Genomic DNA, 22,147 nt, shown 5'->3' on the forward strand with positions numbered 1-22,147 from the left:
TTTCCTTTAATACGTAAAAATAATATAAAATCAACTACAAATACAGGATTTTATTACCACCTGCATAACAATTATAACTATAGAAGTACCACCCATGCAATAATATAATAACGTTGAGAGTGTTGGTAAGGATAATCTATATTGGGTTGGGTCATTGATTATTACTAATAGTACTATTAGTAGCACCCAACTGACTGTATCAAAGTATATAGTATTATTAGTAGCACCCAACTGACTGTATCAAAGTATATTCTTCCTTGTCAGTGATCAAAGGAAATTATACCTAAGAAGATGAAAGTATCAGTTTGTCAACCGTTGACATGAACCTGTCTTACCAAGTCATAAAAAATGACGTCACCCCTTGTAGTTACCGACTGTTAAAGGGGCAATGCCAAAGAATAGTCCGACAATGCAATGAATGAATAATATATCGTTGAATTTGAATTCACGGAAGGTGTAGACGATTAGTGACGTCATTAACACATACTTCAAAGAACAATAGAAAACTAGGTATGACATTGGCCGATTAATGAAAGAATACCAAGTTTAGAATTAATCACATGTATTTGATGGCATGTATGTAATACGTTGACAACCACGATAGACGCACATGATACAACACAAACGTGAAATGTCTAAAATGCAAAATGGGTTTCACCATCTATTAATAATAAATCCATGGTTAGTCTTGACAAACAACGTATTGTATGTCCATCCTTTGTCCAACCTTTTTACTGCCACCACTTTCCACTTTTCACAAAGCAATGAAAACTATATGATCCAGATTTACACCACATTGCAACGTTATATAAACACTCTAAAGTTAGTACAGTGACGTGGAGACGGCATAACCATGTCCACAATTCTTCTATACAACTTGTGTACGACAGTCATCAAAAACATAATATGTGTTTTATATTTGCAAGTGTCCTTCATATTCTCATACAGTCGGTCGACGAAACCACATTCGTGTTTTACTAGCTACTAAAGCATTGGAATTTACCAAATCCTCAAATTAGTGAATGTGCTGTGGAGATAACATGTTTATGATGGCGATATATCATTATGATGGAGATATACCAGTTGTTAACGGTCAGGGGTTCAATCGTGGAATCTCGTATTAGAATAACATTATCAGTAGAGCTACACGGAATACATTACATAATTTAATTATTTTGCACTTGACCAACTTTTTCTACTAGCTCTGTCCATTCGCGCTAAGCAGAGCTTATTTTCCTAAGCCTGGCGCCACTATAGAGAACAGTGGTCTGAGTTGGCACAACGTCTTGCGGACGGTACTCGGTGCCGTAAAAGAGGCTATGGTTTACGAGGATGAGCTCTGACAGAGAGATGTTTTTCACACCTAAATTTTAATCCTATTGTCAATTGTGTCTTTAAATCGACAATGGTATGCCGCCCTTTAATTCAAAAGGATTTTGACAAGACCGACTTAGTTCTTCTGCCAAGACCCTACTGACAGCTAAGAGAATGACAAATTTGACACCATCCTTGTGATCAATTCAAACAATGACAACGACTTACCGACAGTCGATAAGGTGATAACTGGACACCATCCTTGTGATTAACTAAGTTCAACAGAAGAAGTCAGTAACAAAGACTTATCAATAGATGATTGACAGCTCACAGTAACAACGATGTCATTTTAATAAAGTCAATGTTAGTTGTTAAGCTATTAGTCAATAGGAAAGTAGATTTAAGAGTTCATCAGTATATACCAAGTGATTTTTTTCATTGAGGTTGGATAATCACCATTCTACCATCAAATTATTCTATCCTATTCCCATCATACAATGGAATAGAACAAAGTCACTTGTTTACAAACGTTACTAAGGAGTATTATTCCAATTTAATATAGGCTGGATAATCACCATTCTACCATCAAATTATTCTATTCTATTCTATTCCCATCATACACTGCAATAGAACAAAGTCACTTGTTTACAAACGTTACTAAGGAGTATTATTCCAATTTAATATAGGCTGGACAATCACCACTACCATCAAATTATTCTATTATATTCCCATCACATACTGCAATAGAACAAAGTCACTTGTTTACAAATGTTACTTATGAGTATTATTCCATTTTAATATAGGTTGAACAATCAAAATTCTACCATCAAATTATTCTATTCTATTCCCATCATACAATAGAATAATCTTATGGTAGAGTGGTGATTGTCCAACCTATATTAAAATGGAATAATACTCTTTTATTAGTTTCATGCCTTTTTAATGTTAAAAGCAACAGCAGGATAGAAAAGAAATTAGCAATATTTAAACATTACATTGTGTCTATGGTAGGCAGGAATTGGCTAGATTGTTATAATTAGGTCAAAGGGTCAATGTCAAAGGTTAAGATCACGAAATATAAATCGCATTTGATAATATTCATATTAGGGTAAATCATTTCAGGCGGCGGAACCCTAATGTATTATGATAATTTATCAGTAATTTTGTTATCGCTAACAATGCAAGAACTCCTATAGATGCAAACAATTAAATCATACCCCACCAAGTAAGTAGACAACACGGTTTTTCTAACTCTCTAAAAGTTAAAATATGAAATCAGTCATGGTAGCTACATCCCAGCCTTACTAGTTCAGTGCTTTTCATAAACTTTTTAAGACAACAAAACTCTCTTCAATATAGTGTTATTTATGAAAGAAACTGAAAGAATGTGTGAAATTCAATTCTAGGACGCTCTCAGGAAAGGGAAGCCATGACGCTGTATCATAACGTGCATATATTATACAGCTCGTGGAGGGTCATATGATTGATGACGTCAGTGACCTAGGTCACTACTTTTATCAGGTGACCGCACACGTGCACGTGTGATCAAGCGAAGTCCCAAGTTGGGCTAAAAACTTAAACATGGCAGCCTGTTTTCCGACTCAACCAGCTGAAGAGATTCTTAATGACGTTGGTGAAGGTTTTGTGACTTGTGCAATCTGTCTTGAGTTTTATCGACAACCTAAACTTCTACCATGTGATCACACATTCTGTTGTCAATGCTTGGAGACACTGGTGGAGAAAAAAGGATCCCTCAACTGTCCTGTGTGTAACGGTGAGTGTGAACTGGTTGATGGTGACGTGTCTACACTGAATGACAACCATGTTGTCAACTCATTGCTTGAAGTCATTCACAGCAAACAAGATGAAGCCAGTGTCAAGAAATTGAAATGTGAGGGTTGTGATGAAAACGATGCTTCACATTTTTGTTGTGATTGTTCTCAGTATTTCGGTGAAAGCTGTGTGAAAGTTCACAAGAGAATGAAAAGTTCAAGTTCCCATACTGTCTTCACCATTGAAGAATATAAGGAACTAAAGAGAACAAAACCGTCATCTGCACAACCAAAAGAATTCTGTAAAGTTCATCCACAAAATGAACTGAAATACTACTGTGATACATGTCAGAAACCCATTTGTATGGAGTGTACTATATTTGATCATTGTGTACCAGATCATAAACACAGATATATACAAGAAGTGGCAGATGAGTATACTCAGAAATTATCCCAAACTATAGACAAACTGAAAGTGAAAGCACAGGAGGCTGAAGACAGTAAAACTGTTGCCAAAGGAACAGTTGACAAACTTAAAGAACATCGTCTGATGGGAGAAGAGCTAGTAAAATCTACAGTTGAAGCAGTGACTGAGAAAGTGAAAGTAGAGAGTAAGAAACTGGTACAAGAGTTGAAGACAACATGTGACCAACGTCAGAAACATCTTGAAGTTCAAATTGATGATTTAGAGTTCAAGTATGAGAACATTACCAGTACTTGTAAATGTGTAGAGACATTGATGTATCAAAACAATGGTTGTCAGTTGCTACGTACAAGACAAGCCACAACCCAACGTCTTAATGATCTAGCTGAGCTGGAAACCAACCCTGAAATACTGTATGAAAAGATCATATTCCAGGCTTCAGATCTTGAACAGTTTACTGTACAAAACATGGTTGGTGTGTTAAGATCTGATGTTTGTGTTCCTCGGTGTACCATTGGTAAAATACCAAAACAACTGCTGAAAGGTGAATCAGCTAAGTTGGTCATTACAACTCGAGATAGCAGAGGGAAGGTAATACTACCTAACCAAGATTTGAAAGTGAATGTAACACAGTCAGATGGATCACAAGAAGAGATTGAAGTCACTGATAATGGAGATGGAACACATACTGGCATTGTATGTGGGAAAACAGCTGGCAAGTTAAATGTTAGAGTAAGAGTAGGGTATACTAAAATTCCTGTGTGGCAATTTCAGATTCCTGTTATCAAGGGATTGGTGAAAACCATTGGAAGATGTGGAACTCACAAGGGGAACTTTCGGAACCCAAGAGGAATAGCTATGAACAATTATGGAGACATGGTGGTAGCTGACTCAGATAATAACAGACTACAGGTCATTGACATTGATGGAAACTGTAAAAAAATATTTGAATTTACAGAATTTGACAATCCTTTCATCCCATATGATGTAGCAGTATCAGCTGATAATCTGTACTTCACAGTAGACAGAGGTAACAACCAAATAGTTGTAAGTGACACCAATGGTAAAGTAGTGCGACGTTTTGGCCAATATCAAATAATATACCCCTATGGGATTGCTGTAAGTCCACTTGATGGCAGTGTCTATGTCACAGAGTGGGATGGGAAGAGTTCAGATGAAACTGATCGAACCAGACACTGTATCAAGAAATTCGATAGGTATGGCGGCTATGTGAAGTCCTTCGGAAAGTATGGAAGAGGGAAGGGGGAAATTAGGGCACCACACTATTTGTGTTTTGACAGCCAAGGAATTTTGTATGTCGCAAATATGAAGAATGATTGCATTCAAGTATTTGATGCCTGTGGAAAATTTGTATATGCATTACAACAACATTATGGAAAATTAGAGAGACCCACAGGGGTTGCAATCGCTAGGGACAGATATGTATACATTACTAGTTATAACCATATCCAGAAATGCAATGCTATTGGTTCCTCGTATAGCAAAGTAAATAGTTCTACTGAGGTGTTAGAATCACCTCGTGGAATAATATTGGTTGAAGGTAAACCAATGAAAGTAGTTGTTGTTGATGGAAAGCACCATTGCATTAAAGTGTTTGTTGAGTAATGTATCAGATTTAATTCAGGTAATCTCTCAGATTTATCAAGTAATGTATCAGATTTACTTCAAGTCATCTACCAGATTTACTTCAAGTAATGTATCAGATTTACTTCAAGTAATGTATCAGATTTTCTTTAAGTAATCCATCAGATTTACTTCAAGTAATCTATCAGATTTACTTCAAGCAGTGTTTTCACTTTAAGTGGCCATGTGGATCAGAAATGGCAACTTAGGCCAAAAAAAAGATTTGTTTCTGTTCAGGACAGTTTGTCTGAAATGGTGTGATGACATGATTTTTTAAAAAATTCTCAACAAACCTGTCACTCAATCTACTATTTATGGCAGTTACTGTTCTTTTTATTGAATACTTTAGATCAAGTATGTATGTAGGGCAGAGGTCATTTGCTTGTCCTCACTGAAGTAAGGAGCAGACTGCATGGACTGGACAAACACACACACACACACACACACACACACACACACACACACACACACACACACACACAAACACACACACAAAGACAGACACGGTGAATGCCGGTGATGCACATGCTGACCAGAAACACTTTTTTTGGTGGGACTCATCTTGTATCTTTAATATGGCCGTATGGATGAGAAATAGGGACTTATTTTGTATCTTTAATTCATAAAACAATTCAATGTTTTTCTACTGAAAAAAATAACTATGAAATAACAAAACTTATACCAAGTCAGTGTTTGTTACTCAATAAGTTACAAGAAGCTAAAAAGTTTTATTTTGTGTCATGTGCATACAATATCAAACTTTTTACACATTTTTATTTTATTTTATGCTCTTTATTAAGTTACAACCAAGGACTTGGTCCTTGTTACTTCACATTGTTTTTCAGTAGAATATCACTTTTTATCTTTATACAAAATAACTACCCACTACTCATGGGCTGGGTGGGAGGGGGGGGGGGGCTTTATTTGTAGTTTGAAGTTTAGTTCAAAGATCTGTCTCCTTTTATAGGTGTGATCTTTGAAATACTGCGGATGTCTGAAATAATGTTTATAATCCAGTTGCCATAGTTACAAAAAAATCATGATTATAGGTACAACATACATACAGTAGTCAGTTTTTTATTTTAGGAAGTTTATTTCAAAGATCAATGACACAATCAGTCTCATTGAGTCCTGTACACAGCCAACTTTCTGCAGTCCTGTGGCAGTGCAGGGCTGCATCAGGAGTGAACGCATGATTGAAAATTTTTCCCTGTGTATTATACAGCTGTGATGTGTCAAATACTGATGTTTAAAATAATGTGTATACAAAAATACATATTACAGTTGCTAGACAGTTACAAAATATTAACATTCCACAATCAAAAAATATATTACTTTCAGTTCAAAGTGATATGAAACACTGTTTAGACCTAAATAGTCAATGGTATAAACAGACACGTACCGGTACTGTTAGACTTGAACATGATGTTATACCCTATCTGGTCTGTCATGAAAGGGAATGAATGTTCATGGTAGCTGTGAATTGATGAGATAAAATCATATTGTATGTTAAACTGAAAAGTGCCATACATTGATCTGTACCAACTTAAATACACCAACTGTGATGTACAACTCTTGAAAGTGAAGTAAAGTACTTTCTCTTTGTGTCACACTTATTTATAACATTCATATCAAGTGTAAAAGGACACGCTTTCAATATTCCTTTCATTATAAGGCTTGTATGTGGCTGTTCTAACTACTGGTAGTCAATTTGTAAACAGTGTATTCTGCTAACATTGTAACAAACAACAGACTGATTTAACAGTGAATGGTGGTGATTATATTCAGCTCTCCATGAGATCTAGACAATGTTTTATGACATCTATGTTTACACTCTAAAGTCACTGACTATTTACTTACTTTGTACTGCTAACACTGTTTACACTCTAGTCATTGACTATTTACTGACTTTGCACTGCTAACACTGTTTACACTCTAGTCATTGACTATTTACTGACTTTGTACTGCTAACATTGTTTACACTCTAGTCATTGACTATTTACTGACTTTGTACTGCTAACACTGTTTACACTCTAGTCATTGACTATTTACTGACTTTGCACTGTTAACATTTGTTTATGAATTAATTACATTGAGAGACACCACACAATGGGTTCTTGAAACACTAGACTGTTACACTTGATCTCAGACCACTAACAAAGTATTGGTCTGAGACTTGATACAGATGGTCTAAGCATTTATGACAAACAATGCAAATATCTTACTTGAGTGTTACAAGATGTATTCACTTTCACTGTTTAGAGAGTTGTTCACTAATTCCCTTCATTTGGTAAATGTCAGTGTGCAAACACATCAATAAAAGAGTATACTAATATTTCTATACATGGGCTTGTCTGAGTCTTCTAATTTTATCCTAATTTTGTCCTAAAATCTTGACACAGTGTTGCTGCCAGAGGGTTTTTTTGAGTCATTTGACACACATTTTTTGGACCTGACCCACAATTTTGGAAGTGATGGGTCATAGATGCCCCACCTTAAAATTGTGTGCAAATATGTTTAGCAATATGACCACGCCTATAGCAACAGCCAAATGATTGCATACATTGCATAGATAACAACAGGGTTGGATAGGCAACTGCATAATCATTCAGAAAATATCCAGCATGGATCAGCATGTGGGTAAATATTTTTAAAAACTGTACAGTTGTACTACAACGCAATTGGCACTTTTTTTTATTACGTCCCCAAAAAATTTATGATGACCCAGAAAAATGAAAGTCTCAGGACACTATGTCCCACTCATTCAAAAGGCTGGCTGCAACACTGCTAAAACGTATGTGATAGGTTGGGTTTTTCTTCCCTTGACCTTCTCTAGGCTGATAAGAGCGCCCTCACACAGTGCATCTTACACAAAGGTCTGTAAAGTATATTTAATAGATTTGAGATTGTGCATGTGTCAGATAAAGTGAGGTTGGTTTATGTCATCTGAGTATATGAAACTACATGACGTCTTTCCTGGCAAAACAAACTACCTGTCATGGTAGGTCTTTCCCGCCAAGACGTACTAATTCATCAAAGAATATAGATGTAGGTAATGATGCTGACAACATTTTGTAATAACAGATATTATAGTTTACCACAGTCACACAAGTCCATAATATCAATTCCGTACTATCATAGCCTGTTTACTGTGCTTTTGTGTTACATAACAGTATTCAAATGAAGTCATGAGGTAAATGTACACACACACATTTGAAATGAGCAAGGGAGTTAACACATGAAGCCCATGAAATAGACATGGGATAATTTACATACAATTATGTAAATTTAACATACAAGTGTTTCATCAGGACTTTTGGGGGTGTGGCTAACCACATCAGTTTTAACAAGCTAGTTGGTTTTGAGGGCTAGAAGGTATGACGACAACTATGATGTAACACACCAGCACAATTAGTAAACAGACTTATAGTAATGCTACCTAAATTTATTATAGTATTAGATAAAGTGACATGGTTTACATTATTACAGCTTGTCACGCTAGGTCTCTCCCAATCTGATTAAAATCCAATGTAGATGTCGGCTAGTCGCAATCGCTCATTGCTATGGGGGGGGGGGGGGGAAGCGTTCCAATGTAGCTAACATTTACATAAGACGAAATGCATAGAGATACATCTAAACAAGAATTCTTTAATTACCATAATTAAATATATAGCAATACAATCACTGAATGTTTTTACAGTTGAAATACTTCATACGTTGTCGGTTGTGTGTTTGCATAAAAAACGCCATGTAGTAGTAGGAAAGGTAGGTCCAGCCATTGTACTCCAGCTCAGGAAGTTCAATTACTGGACTTCCTGTTGATATTCATTGTTTGTTGATGTTTGTTGATATTCAATGCGTACATGTATGCCCATGACAAGTAAGACGCAACCTGATTGGCTGTGTGTCTCACTGAGCAGAAATTCGTTTGCATGTGTGCCAGTTCAGATGTAGAGGAGACGATCAGGCTAAAAAAATGCAAACAAGTACCAAGAAGATAAATAATGAAGGTAAAATAGCAATGAACGATTACGATTAGCCGACATCTACATCAGATTTTAATCAGATTGGGTCTCTCCACACCAATACATAATACCAAAGTAGTAGTCCATATTATCCAAGATTATATATGTAGGTGTTGATAGTTAAAACATTCTGTAATAACAAATTTGATAGTTTACCACCAATCATACCATGGCTATAATATCAAGAATTATGCAAGCAGTTGTTGACAAGATATTGCTATTTCATAATATCAAATTTATTTCACCTGTAACGCTTGTCAGCATCCATTTAATGGTAGGTCTTTTTGTACCAATGTGTACCAGTACAGTTCACAATATCAGACTTAGCAAACAGTACTTGAGGTGCTGTTCCATAATATCAAATTTATTTTAGCTGTGATGCTTGTCAACATCTGTCTAATGGTAGTTTTTTTGGTACCGATGTGTACCAGTTCACAATATCAAAGACTCTGTAAACAGCACTTGAGAGAGGTAATGTTCCATAATATCAAATTTATTATGGATGAAAAGATACTAGTCAACACACCATCATAATATATGAATGGCTTTTCCTACCAATATGGATATTGAAGTCCATATTATCAAGTCATATGAACACAGCTGCTAATAATGATACTATACAGTGCATAATATAATGTAATACCACCAGAATATCAGGTATGGATGGTGAGCAGTGTCGTGGTGTCATCAATCCTGTCAGTTGTATTACATTTCCATAAAATTAACATAACTTTTATTGCACAAACTGTTGCCTCTGATCACAATTATGTCACTCTAGTCCTTCACAATTGAGTTGAATTTAAAAAAATAAATACATAAAGATTCAAACACTTGAAGCTATGTTAATCTTCAGTTGACACCAGTCCATAGTATAGAGGTACATAACAGTTTTCTGTGTTATCTTCAATTGACACCAGTCCATAGTATAGAGGTACATAACAGTTTTCTGTGTTATCTTCAATTGACACAGTCCATAGTAGAGAGGTACATAACAGTTTTCTGTGTTATCTTCAATTGACACCAGTCCATAGTATAGAGGTACATAACAGTTTTCTGTGTTATCTTCAATTGACACCAGTCCATAGTATAGAGGTACATTACAGTTTTCTGTGTTATCTTCAATTGACACCAGTCCATTGTATAGAGGTATGTACAACATCATCATTGTCATCACAAGAACACAGTACAACAGTTTTCTTAACATTGGATGCTAGTCTTCCGTAGGACACCACATCCAATGCATTTAGTCTCTTGGTGTATGGCAAACACACCACTACATAGAATGAATGGAATAGGAATGGATCACCTGCAATATAGGAATACACAAATATAATATTTAAACAATATTTTACATGTATTGCACATGAAAGACAGTTGGAGCATTGGCTATGTGTTTTGTCAGAAATTGTACAGAATTAATTCACCTGAAACTCAGAGAAAAATAGTAACTTTTAGGGACAGTATATTTTGAAAGTGGCTTAACATACAAAAGTGCAACATGGGATGGAAACGGAACATACATGTAGGAGAATACTTGTGAAAACAAGACAGTGATCATGAAAATTAAAGACGTAAAAAGTAAAGATTATTTTTAAAACTTTGTGACTTTATATAGGTGGAACTATAAAGCATTGATTTCTAGCTTGTGTAGTGTAGTTATTTCATTGTTAGATGAATTTGTCATACCCCAACTACTAAATGTACTAAACAGTAAAGTAACTAAGGTATGGTATTTGTGACTGCCTAGATGGTATACACAATATTGTAAATGTCTGTTGTTAATTCATTACATAAATATTAGATAGAATTCTCCATTCAATAACAACTTGATATTTTACACGGTTATACTTTTTCTTTCCTAAGTGTTTGAAACTGAAAAAATTTACAACACAAAGAACAATCAGTGAAAATGTCAGCCCCCCACCCTCCTTCCCCTCCTCCAATAAAAATCTTTGAGTACAATTTTTACATTCACTTTCAATTATGAAACTATTTATCACCTTTCTCAGGTTTGTTTGTTTGGGATCAATCTCATTCCAAATCTCCACACAAAAAGACATCAAAACTTTTTATATGTAATTGGAGTGGGAGAATTTAGATTCACAGATTCTGCATTGTTGGGTGTCTTGTCATCATTCAACAATATACATTGGAATAGAATTGTTTAGTCTACGTGGAATCAGGCCCCAGGGTGGGGGTGGGGGTGGGGGGTGGTGGGTTCTCCCACTTATTGGGTATACGTATATGTGCCACCCTTTAGGGTAGGGTTTTTTGTCCTTTGATCTAAAATGGGGTATTGGTTTTGGGTCAAAATTGGTCTAAAATGGGGTCTGCGGTTGACAACATTGGCAACACACCCCCACCTGATCTGGCCAGTGGTACCCCCTCCCCCCTGGGAATCAGGCAAGTCTCAAAGATGCACTAGCTGCAACTGGAACACTTTTTGAAACTGTTACTGTTTTGTTACATACATATATTGTTATATATACATGTACTAGTTATATTTAACAGCCTGGACCATATTGAACTACTGTACCTGTGGGTAGCATATTGTGTGTGTACCCATACATGTACTATGGTGACCCTTAAATCAGCAACCCATTGCATCACGCATGATTTCAACCTATTAATGTACTACTACTTATAGATAAAATTAGGCCTCTAATTAACATGTCTAATTATTGCTATTTTAACAAATATCAGTGAATATATTGTTGGTTTTCTGATTGGAAATATAATACACCGGTTACCGCTAGTGCAGCTTTCATACACTATTTGCATATCAATAACACATTTAAATAATTATGAATTATACTGAATTATGAACAATCAGGTTAAACAACATCTCAAATGTATAATATACTCAGATACAAAGGCCATGCTCAGTATATCTAGATGTAGGCATTCAACTTTGTCCTTGAATGACCTTTGAACTGCAATGGATGCATCATGTGATCATTATATTCCACTGGTCTAGGGGGTCTTAAATCAGGTGACTCTAATGATTTGAATTTCTCAGAAGTGATGACATGTATGTTTCACCTTAGACCACTAACTAGGTTTCACCTAACAACATCATGGCAGCCTGTGTCCCAACAAAACCAGCTGAAGAGATTCTTAATGACGTTGGTGAAGGTTTTGTGACTTGTGCAATCTGTCTTGAGTTTTATCGACAACCTAAACTTCTACCATGTGATCACACATTCTGTTGTCAATGCTTGGAGACACTGGTGGAGAAAAAAGGATCCCTCAACTGTCCTGTGTGTAACGGTGAGTGTGAACTGATTGATGGCGATGTGTCTACACTGAATGACAACCATGTTGTCAACTCATTGCTTGAAGTCATTCACAGAAAACAAGATGAAGTCAGTGTCAAGAAATTGAAATGTGAGTGTTGTGATGAAAACAATGCTTCCCATTTTTGTCTGGATTGTTTTCAATATTTATGTGAAAGCGGTGTAAAAGTTCACAGGAAACTGAAATGCTCAAGTTCCCATACTGTCTTCACCATTGAAGAATATAAGGAACTAAAGAGAACAAAACCGTCATCTACACAACCGAAAGAAGTCTGTAAAGTTCATCCACAAAATGAACTGAAATACTACTGTGATACATGTCAGAAACCCATTTGTATGGAGTGTACTATATTTGATCACTGTGTACCAGATCATAAACACAGATATATACAAGAAGTGGCAGATGAGTATACTCAGAAATTATCCCAAACTATAGACAAACTGAAAGTGAAAGCACAAGAGGCTGAAGACAGTAAAACTGTTGTCAAGGAAACAGTTGACAAACTCAAAGAACATCGTCTGATGGGAGAAGAGCTAGTAAAATCTGCAGTTGAAGCAGTGACTGAGAAAGTGAAAGTAGAAAGTAAGAAACTGGTACAAGAGTTGAAGACAACATGTGACCAACGTCGGAAACATCTTGAAGTTCAAATTGATGATTTAGAGTTCAAGTATGAGAACATTACCAGTACTTGTAAATGTGTAGAGACATTGATGTATCAAAACAATGGTTGTCAGTTGCTACGTACAAGACAAGCCACAACCCAACGTCTTAATGACCTAGCTGAGCTGGAAACCAACCCTGAAATACTGTATGAAAAGATCATATTCCAGGCTACAGATCTTGAACAGTTTACTGTGCAAAACATGCTTGGTGTGTTAAGATCTGATGTTTGTGTTCCTCAGTGTACCATTGATAACATACCAAAACAACTCCTGAAAGGTGAATCAGCTAAGTTGGTCATTACAACTCGAGATAGCAGAGGGAAGGTAATACTACCTCACCAAGATGTGAAAGTGAATGTAACACAGTCAGATGGATCACAAGAAGAGATTGAAGTCACTGATAATGGAGATGGAACACATATTGGCATTCTGTGTGCTAAAACAGCTGGCAAGTTATATGTTAGAGTAAGAGTAGGGGACATTGAAATACCAGGATGTCCATATGAAGTTGACGTCATCAAGGGATTGGTGAAAACCATTGGAAAGAAAGGGATGGAGGATGTAGAATTTAACTGTCCAAAGGCTATCAAGATAAACCAAAATGGAGATATGGTTGTAGCTGACACAGATAATCACAGACTACAGGTCATTGACATTGATGGAAACTGTAAACAAATATTTGAGTTCACAGAATTTGACAATCCTTTCAAACCATATGATGTAGCAGTATCAGCTGATAATCTGTACTTCACAACAGACAGAGGTAACAAACAGATAGTTGTCAGTGATGAAGATGGTAAAGTTGTCCGGTGTTTTGGACAAAATGAGCTAGAATATCCACAAGGGATAGCCATTAGTCCACTTGATGGCAGTGTTTATGTCACAGAGTGGGATGAAGAGCTGGATGACATACATGTAACAGCCTTGATAAGGAAATACACACAGCATGGTGAATATCTCAGATGTATTGGAAAATATGGACATACTGAAGACTCATTAGATGCACCCTTTCATATATACATTGACAACCAGGGTATTGTGTATCTATCAGATTGTATTAATAATGGCATTAAGGTGTATAATTCAAACGATAAGTTTGCATACAGCTTTAATGCCTATGGAGATAACATTGATGAACTACTATGTCCAGCTGGAGTGACAATGAGTAAAGATAAATATATCTATGTTTGTGACTGGGAACATCGCGTCTTAAAGTTTAATGCATTGGGTGAATTTATTTGTCGTATTGACTGTGATGATGACAAATTGAATGATCCAACTGGAATAGCTATAGTTGAGGGCACTCCTATGAAAATAGTTGTAGCTGATGAAGGAAACAACTGTATCAAAGTGTTTGTTGAATAAAACACACAGTGAGTCTGTTTGAATGGAAAACAATAGTTAAGCCTTCTTCCATTCTTAGATATAATTCCCCAATATTTCTTCATTGTCAACAAAAATAAGAGTGACCTAAGGGGCCTTGTCACATTCAGTTGAAAATGAGAAAAGACAACCATTAACATTTTTCAGGTGAATGAAGAAAAATTGGGGAAAAATATTTTTGAATTTGAACTGATTTCAAAATAAAGTGTTTGCTCTAAGGATTTAGAATATTATTGGAATGTAGCTGAGCAGCGATGACATTATTAGATAAAAATAATCTTAGTTTAATGTTGTTGATGTTGTGTGATACCAAGTCCCATACTTGTGACACTACTCTAAGTGTTGGGTACTGGTCACTGCTTTATCACACAACTGTATATGTAGTCTAGATCCTATACCTGTCAACATTCTCTACAATCACTATCCTCTCCATGTATACATGTAGTCAAACTGACAAATTTTACCAAAAATCTAGTTAAACTGCCTGCTGGGGAAAGGCTGAACAGTAGTAATCTATCACACACTGATAGCTATAGGCAGTTGTAATTGGTTACTTCATTAAGACAGTTGCTCCTTTGCTTCAATTTGTACCACCTTGTTAAATCAAGTGGGGACATGATAATGTCATTGCGTTTATATCAACATTCCAATATCATTAAACTATTGGTATCGGGGCTAAAAACTAATTGTTGTGCTAGAGTAACCATTTTGACTACATGTATATGGTGGAGATGATCATTGTGATTGTAATGTGCATAGGGAACTTGACTTGTATGTATATGTTGAAAAATACAATACATGTATGTTACGATCATAAGATCTTGTATAACTGTGGATTCATTGGTATATTGCTATCCAAATGAGAGATCTCTTCAGAAGTCATACAAACTATAATGTATTTTATGTGTAGAGACTAGATACATGTACTCTTCAGTGTACCAGTTCAGATTAGGATTAATATTTTGGTGAGAAAAGATAGTGTGTCCTATGTAATCCTTATGGTTCCACTGATAAGATAATACGGAAGCAGGAACCTGGGATTGAAACACTGGCATTGAAGGTTGTCAAACCAAATTAAAAGTATAGAAATTAAGGACTGCCACTTTGAATAGAAAACTGTAACTCATTTTAGACTTATATTAATGTAACATGAAGTCCGACATTTATTCATATAAGAAGACTGTGCCATTTTCACGACATGACTAATTTTAATGCCTGACTTTGACAATATTTCCAGCCTAGGAAGTTGGTATTTGCAAGTGATAGCATGGACCTCATGGCTCAAAATTAAATTTGTTCTTTTTAGTCCTAGTGGGGTTCTAATTTCAGAAAGTGGTAACCCAAGGATGTTGACAAGTAGTCCTATATTCATGAACTGAAAAAAAGAGTTCCTTTATTGGAAATAAGTTTGTTATTACATGTAAAATACTTTCATGTCTGTAAATCTTCCATCCTTTAAATCATCATATAATCAGTGATAGTCTGAGTGGACTACCAGCTGTAAATTATGATGACCACATGACAAGAATTGATAGTCTGTGGACATGGGACTACATGTACTGTTAATTTTGAGCACTGATGGTCCAATGTAATATCAGTATTCAGCAGGTGACAGTTTACATTTACTGGCATTTAAATGGTGAATTTCAAATTTAGTTGCATTTGACTGGCAAATTTTGAAGTCCACTCACATATTTGTTATTCTATATAATTGTAAACATTTAGAAGTAACCAGTCATGAATTCTGATTGGTAGTGACTATTATCATGATAATGAGGAACCTTTTTATTTGCATATAAATATAAACATTGTCATTCAACAACAGTGGTGATTATCTTTATTTAAGAAATAAATATGGCATTTGTGAAAATGAATGTTGACAAAAATTGAAGTATGATATATAAAAATTCAACTTTTTGCAGAGTGTGTATGTATTATTTTACTTTGATCCAAAGTTAACAGTTTTGGAGAATTTTGCTCCTATAATTTTAAATTTCGGAGTAAACTGATCCTAAAAAATCTTGTCAAAAGAGTTAAACTTCATAGACTGATGTCTCATGTTTTTACAGTAATTTCTTTAATGTCAGATTTGAGAAGTTTTCTTCCTTTCTCATTGTTCAATTCATTTTTGTATTAACAAGTGCTCATGAACAGTTTTTGATAACAGACATTTAGACATTTAGACATTTAGACAGTTTGATACTCTGTAATTATATTCATTGATTATCACAAATGTGTGTTTGAGAAACTGATAAAAATATAGATATTGTTCTTTGAATTTTGTTTGCAACATTTAAATCGATGGTTGTATGGATGGATGGATAGATGGATGGATGGATGGATGGATGCAGACATACACATACAAACTCATTCACTCCAACATCATGAAAATGACCCATTTGTATACACATGGGTTTGAATTTCCTACATTTTTTCCCTTTAGTTTGATGCTATAGTGTCCATGATATACCTTGCTTAGGGTCAACATTTGTTAAAATTGAAAGTATTGTTGTAAAGTATGCATCATTTGCATATTAATAATACATTTATATATATGAATTACATATTTGAATAGGAACCTGTCAGCTGATGGGGTTATACAACATATCACATATATAATAGACTCAGATAGACATACAAAGGCCATGCTAGGTATATCTAAATGTAGACTTTCAACTTTGTACTTAAATGACCTTTAAACTCCCATGGATACATCATGTGATCATTATATTCCACTGGTCTAGGGGGTCTTAAATCAGGTGACTCTAATGATTTGAATTTCTCAGAAGTGATGACATTTCTGTTTCACCTAACAACATCATGGCAGCCTGTGTCCCAACAAAACCAGCTAAAGAGATTCTTAATGACGTTGGTGAAGGTTTTGTGACTTGTGCAATCTGTCTTGAGTTTTATCGACAACCTAAACTTCTACCATGTGATCACACATTCTGTTGTCAATGCTTGGAGACACTGGTGGAGAAAAAAGGATCCCTAAACTGTCCTGTGTGTAATGGTGAGTGTGAACTGGTTGATGGTGACGTGTCTACACTGAATGACAACCATGTTGTGAACTCATTGCTTGAAGTTATTCACAGAAAACAAGATGAAGTCAGTGTCAAGAAATTGAAATGTGAGTTTTGTGATGAAAATCATGCTTCCCATTTTTGTCTGGATTGCTCTCAATATTTCTGTGAGAGCTGTGTGACCCGAGTGCACAAGAATTTGAAAGTAGTCAGCTTTCATACTGTCTTCACAACTGAGGAGTATAGGGAACTAAAGGCATCAAAACCATCAGCTGCACAACCAAAAGAATTCTGTAAAGTCCATCCACAAAATGAACTGAAATGCTACTGTGATACATGTCAGATACCCATTTGTATGGAGTGTACACTATGTGACCACAAAATTCCTGAACACAAGTTTAGATATATACAAGAAGTGGCTGAGGAATATACTGAGAAATTATCCCAAACTATAGACAAACTGAAAGTGAAAGCACAAGAAGCTGAAGACAGCAAAACTGTTGCCAAGGAAACAATTGTTAAATTCAAAGAACTGTGTCTTGAAGAAGAAAAACGAATACAATCTGCAGTTGAAGCAGTGACTGAGAAAGTGAAAGTAGAGAGTAAGAAACTGGTACAAGAGTTGAAGACAACATGTGACCAACATCAGAAACATCTTGAAGTTCAAATTGATGATTTAGAGTTCAAGTATGAGAACATTACCAGTACTTGTAAATGTGTAGAGACATTGATGTATCAAAACAATGGTTGTCAGTTGCTACGTACAAGACAAGCCACAACCCAACGTCTTAATGATCTAGCTGAGCTGGAAACCAACCCTGAAATAATGTATGAAAAGATCACATTCCAGGCTTCAGATCTTGAACAGTTTACTGTACAAAACATGGTTGGTGTGTTAAGATCTGATGTTTGTGTTCCTCGGTGTACCATTGATAACATACCAAAACAACTGCTGAAAGGTGAATCAGCTAAGCTGGTCATTACAACTCGAGATAGCAGAGGGAAGGTAATACTACCTCACCAAGATGTGAAAGTGAATGTTACACAGTCAGATGGATCACAAGAAGAGATTGAAGTCACTGATAATGGAGATGGAACACATACTGGCATTCTGTGTGGGAAAACAGCTGGCAAGTTATATGTTAGAGTGAGAGTAGGGGACATTGAAATACCAGGATGTCCATATGAAGTTGATGTCATCAAGGGATTGGTGAAAACTATTGGAAAATGGGGAACTCACAAGGGAAACTTTCAGAACCCAAGAGGAATAGCTATGAACAATGATGGAGACATGGTGGTAGCTGACTCGGGTAATCACAGACTACAGGTCATTGACATTGATGGAAACTGTAAACAAATATTTGAGTTCACAGAATTTGACAATCCTTTCTTCCCATATGATGTAGCAGTATCAGCTGATAATCTGTACTTCACAACAGACAGAGGTAACAACCAAATAGTTGTGAGTGATGCCAATGGTAAATTAGTCCGGTGTTTTGGACAAAATGAGCTGAAATACCCATTTGGGATTGCCATTAGTCCACTTGATGGCAGTGTCTATGTCACAGAGTGGGATGGAAAAGATTATGGCACAGATCAGAGTAGACACTTGATACGGAAATACTCACAGGATGATGAATATATCAGGTGCATTGGAAGTTATGGAACTGGTGAAGAATCCCTTCAAGGACCCTGCTACATGCAAATAGACCACCAGGGATACTTGTATATATGTGATTTCTACAACCATCATATTGAGGTTCTAAACTCAAATGATCAGTTTATACATAGATTTGGAGAGTATGGGTCAAATAGTGGAGAAATGAAAAATCCCTCAGGACTAACAATGAGTAAAGCCAGATATGTGTACATATGTGACTGGAATAACCATATCTGTAAGTTTGATGCATTTGGTCAGTTTATCTGTCGTGTTGACAGAAATAATGATGGATTGAACAAACCCCAAGGAATGACACTGATTGAAGGCACACCACTGAAAATAGTTGTAGTTGACAGGAGAAACCACTGCATCAAAGTGTTTGTTGAGTAAAACACTGTGAAACGGCAGCCATACGGTGGAACGACATACCTGGCTAAAAACGTGCAAATAAAACCTGTAAACAATGTACTCTGTATGACTCATCTTATGAAGTGTTCACATGTAGAATATCACACAGAGTTACTGACTACGTTTTCATCACTTCTTATGAAGTGTTCACACAGAATACCACACAGAGTTACTGACTACGTTTTCATCAGTTCTTCTTCTGACTGGTTTGACTCTTGATTGCAAAGGAACCTGGCATAGACGTCTGACCAAATTAGAAAGTTTTTCTGTGTCATCTTTGTGTTACATGAATAATTCCATACAACTCTCACATGAATAGCTTTGAGTTTACTTGTATGAAGTGAAATTAGGAAAGATTTCATGCAAAGACAACATATACCAACAACAGTGGTCACATTTGGTGTAGATTCATGCAACTCTTTCTTCTCAGATTGCCCATATATTCTATATATATATACCGTATATGTACATATACACTAGACTTGTTCAAGTCTCTGAGCTTTTTCATTCTTTATTTGAATGACAACATTTTAATACACTTGTGTTTTTTGTGTGAAATAGCGACCTACATGTACGTGAGTGACTGTGAACAGGTGGGTGAACACTAAACCTAGAGACTACAGTAAGGTCTAATTAAAAAAAGTTGTTTGGTTCCGGTTACCTGACACCTTCTAGTTTTTCACACCGACCCTAAACTTTTTGAGACAAAAATAATAAAATCACGATAATTGTAAAGTCTCGCAAGAAAAGTGGATGCACAAACTGACATCAACTTAAAGAGACAATTAAATAAAACTGTTCTTCCAATCTGTAATGGTTGTACATTTGATGAGAAGAAACCAATAACACAGAGAACATATGGAAAACAATGGAAAACATAACTACCTGAACTAGACACTCACATATGAAAAAAACTTTCTGAGCAAAATAAAATAAAAAAATCTACCCACCCCACCTATTCTAAAATTGAGCATAATTGGAACCACACATTATTTTTTGTTAGGCCCAACTAGGGAAAAAATTAACCACATTTTCTTTCACAAAATTTGAAATGACTAACAAATCCAAAACATTTGAAGATTATGAGACAATAAAATAGTAAACTTGTATTCTTGCATTGATCAATTATCAACACTGATTATGAAGCTTGTCTAATTCCTAATTCCAACAAACAGACACAATCAGTGCTATTAATTCCATTGTTGTATGTCATTCTGCATGTACTGTTTACGTCGTCTTTATATAGTGATCACTTTGTGGAACATCTCTGTCTTACAAGACAAGGAATCATAACTATCCTAGATCCTGTATCTGTACACTTTATTACCAATAATCACAGTGTTTAAGATATGTCTATTTTAGGTATTTGTAAGTTTTCTGGTAGTGAAGATCAATTGAGGTTGAAAGAGGAGGAAATTATTTTCCACCTTAGAACATTAGAACTCAATAGAAAGCACAAAGGACTTCGTCAGGAATCTCAAAACAATCAAATAAAATACCAGTACATATATCTCCTCAAGTTTAGCCTCCCCAAGAAGTGTGTATTCTCTGTAGATTCTCTGTAGTTGGGCTGATCTTCATTTATTCAACAACCTCAGATTCATGCCGTAGTGTAAGAAGTTCATTAATACAGAGTGCCCCTAGGCCAATTTGATACTCAATTGATGTACTGTAGTTTCTTATGACCCACCAGAATTTGATGTTTCCCTATCTCTTACTATGTAGTGACTCACAAGAAATGTCAGCATTTTATCATTTTGACTCACAACAAAAAAAACGTTGTCTTTCATTTGAAGGCACACTAATAGCAAACATACTCATAAACTAATGTGTAAAATTTACATTAATTCAAACAATGTTTTCAATTACCTGGATAGACAAGGAAGTCACCACCAAATTTACCACCTGTTGTGAGATAATATCCTTTCTCCCAGAAATACTTGAAGACTCTGAAGCGAAGTCTCTCTTGATCATTAGATGGAAAATCCCATGATGTCACCTCTTCATACTCAGAATAGGGACTTACTGTAACAATAAAAATATTCTTTCAGAAACTATGAAAGATTGACTGCAAGAAAAGTGACTTGCATGTAGGGTGAATCTACATCTTGTGATTCCAATATGTATATGAATGTGAAAGGGGAACACCTCTCCAGGATATAAAGGCATTTTTGTAAACTTTTGTACACACACCGTCTCATGGGAGAGAGCTGACATGCATATGTTGTAATGACATGCATATGTAATAGCTGAAGTCATGAATATTCATGATTATTTCATTTGCTGATTCCCATGATGCATTGTGTGTCCAGTGGAAGGACCTACATTTGTACACAGAACAGTGAAAGTAGGAACAGGTTTCAACTAAACAATCATGCATAATAGTATCAAATTGAATTTTTGTTCAAAATCATGCATATTGTAAAGTGATGTAAAATCATAAAATCATTCTCAAGAACCCAAACTTTACAAAAATGTCTTTATTTCCTGGAGTGGCATTCCCTCAGTTGTTAGTAAAAAGTGATATCAATCACA

The 22,147-nt window shown here is 35.6% G+C and overlaps 2 protein-coding genes across 2 annotated transcripts; both read left to right on the forward strand.

Annotated features, from left to right (window-relative positions):
• The first annotated feature begins 2,895 nt into the window (after positions 1-2,895).
• On the forward strand, positions 2,896-5,136 carry LOC144444396 (E3 ubiquitin-protein ligase TRIM45-like). Its single transcript, XM_078133810.1, has one exon. It carries the CDS (start codon positions 2,896-2,898, stop codon positions 5,134-5,136), a length of 2,241 nt encoding a protein of 746 aa, XP_077989936.1.
• Positions 5,137-17,335: 12,199 nt separating this feature from the next.
• Positions 17,336-22,104, forward strand: LOC144444625 (E3 ubiquitin-protein ligase TRIM45-like). The gene has a single exon (XM_078134119.1). The coding sequence runs from the start codon at positions 17,342-17,344 to the stop codon at positions 19,592-19,594; it is 2,253 nt and encodes a 750-aa protein (XP_077990245.1). The 5' UTR covers positions 17,336-17,341; the 3' UTR covers positions 19,595-22,104.
• Positions 22,105-22,147: the final 43 nt, after the last annotated feature.

The sequence above is a fragment of the Glandiceps talaboti genome, chromosome 13, assembly GCF_964340395.1.
Source record: "Glandiceps talaboti chromosome 13, keGlaTala1.1, whole genome shotgun sequence".
Taxonomy (NCBI): Eukaryota; Metazoa; Hemichordata; class Enteropneusta; family Spengelidae; genus Glandiceps; species Glandiceps talaboti.

Bases quoted from the DNA above. Each gene is read 5' to 3' on its own strand.
- LOC144444396 (XM_078133810.1), top strand. From the start codon at position 2,896: ATGGCAGCCTGTTTTCCGACTCAACCAGCTGAAGAGATTCTTAATGAC.
- LOC144444625 (XM_078134119.1), top strand. From the start codon at position 17,342: ATGGCAGCCTGTGTCCCAACAAAACCAGCTAAAGAGATTCTTAATGAC.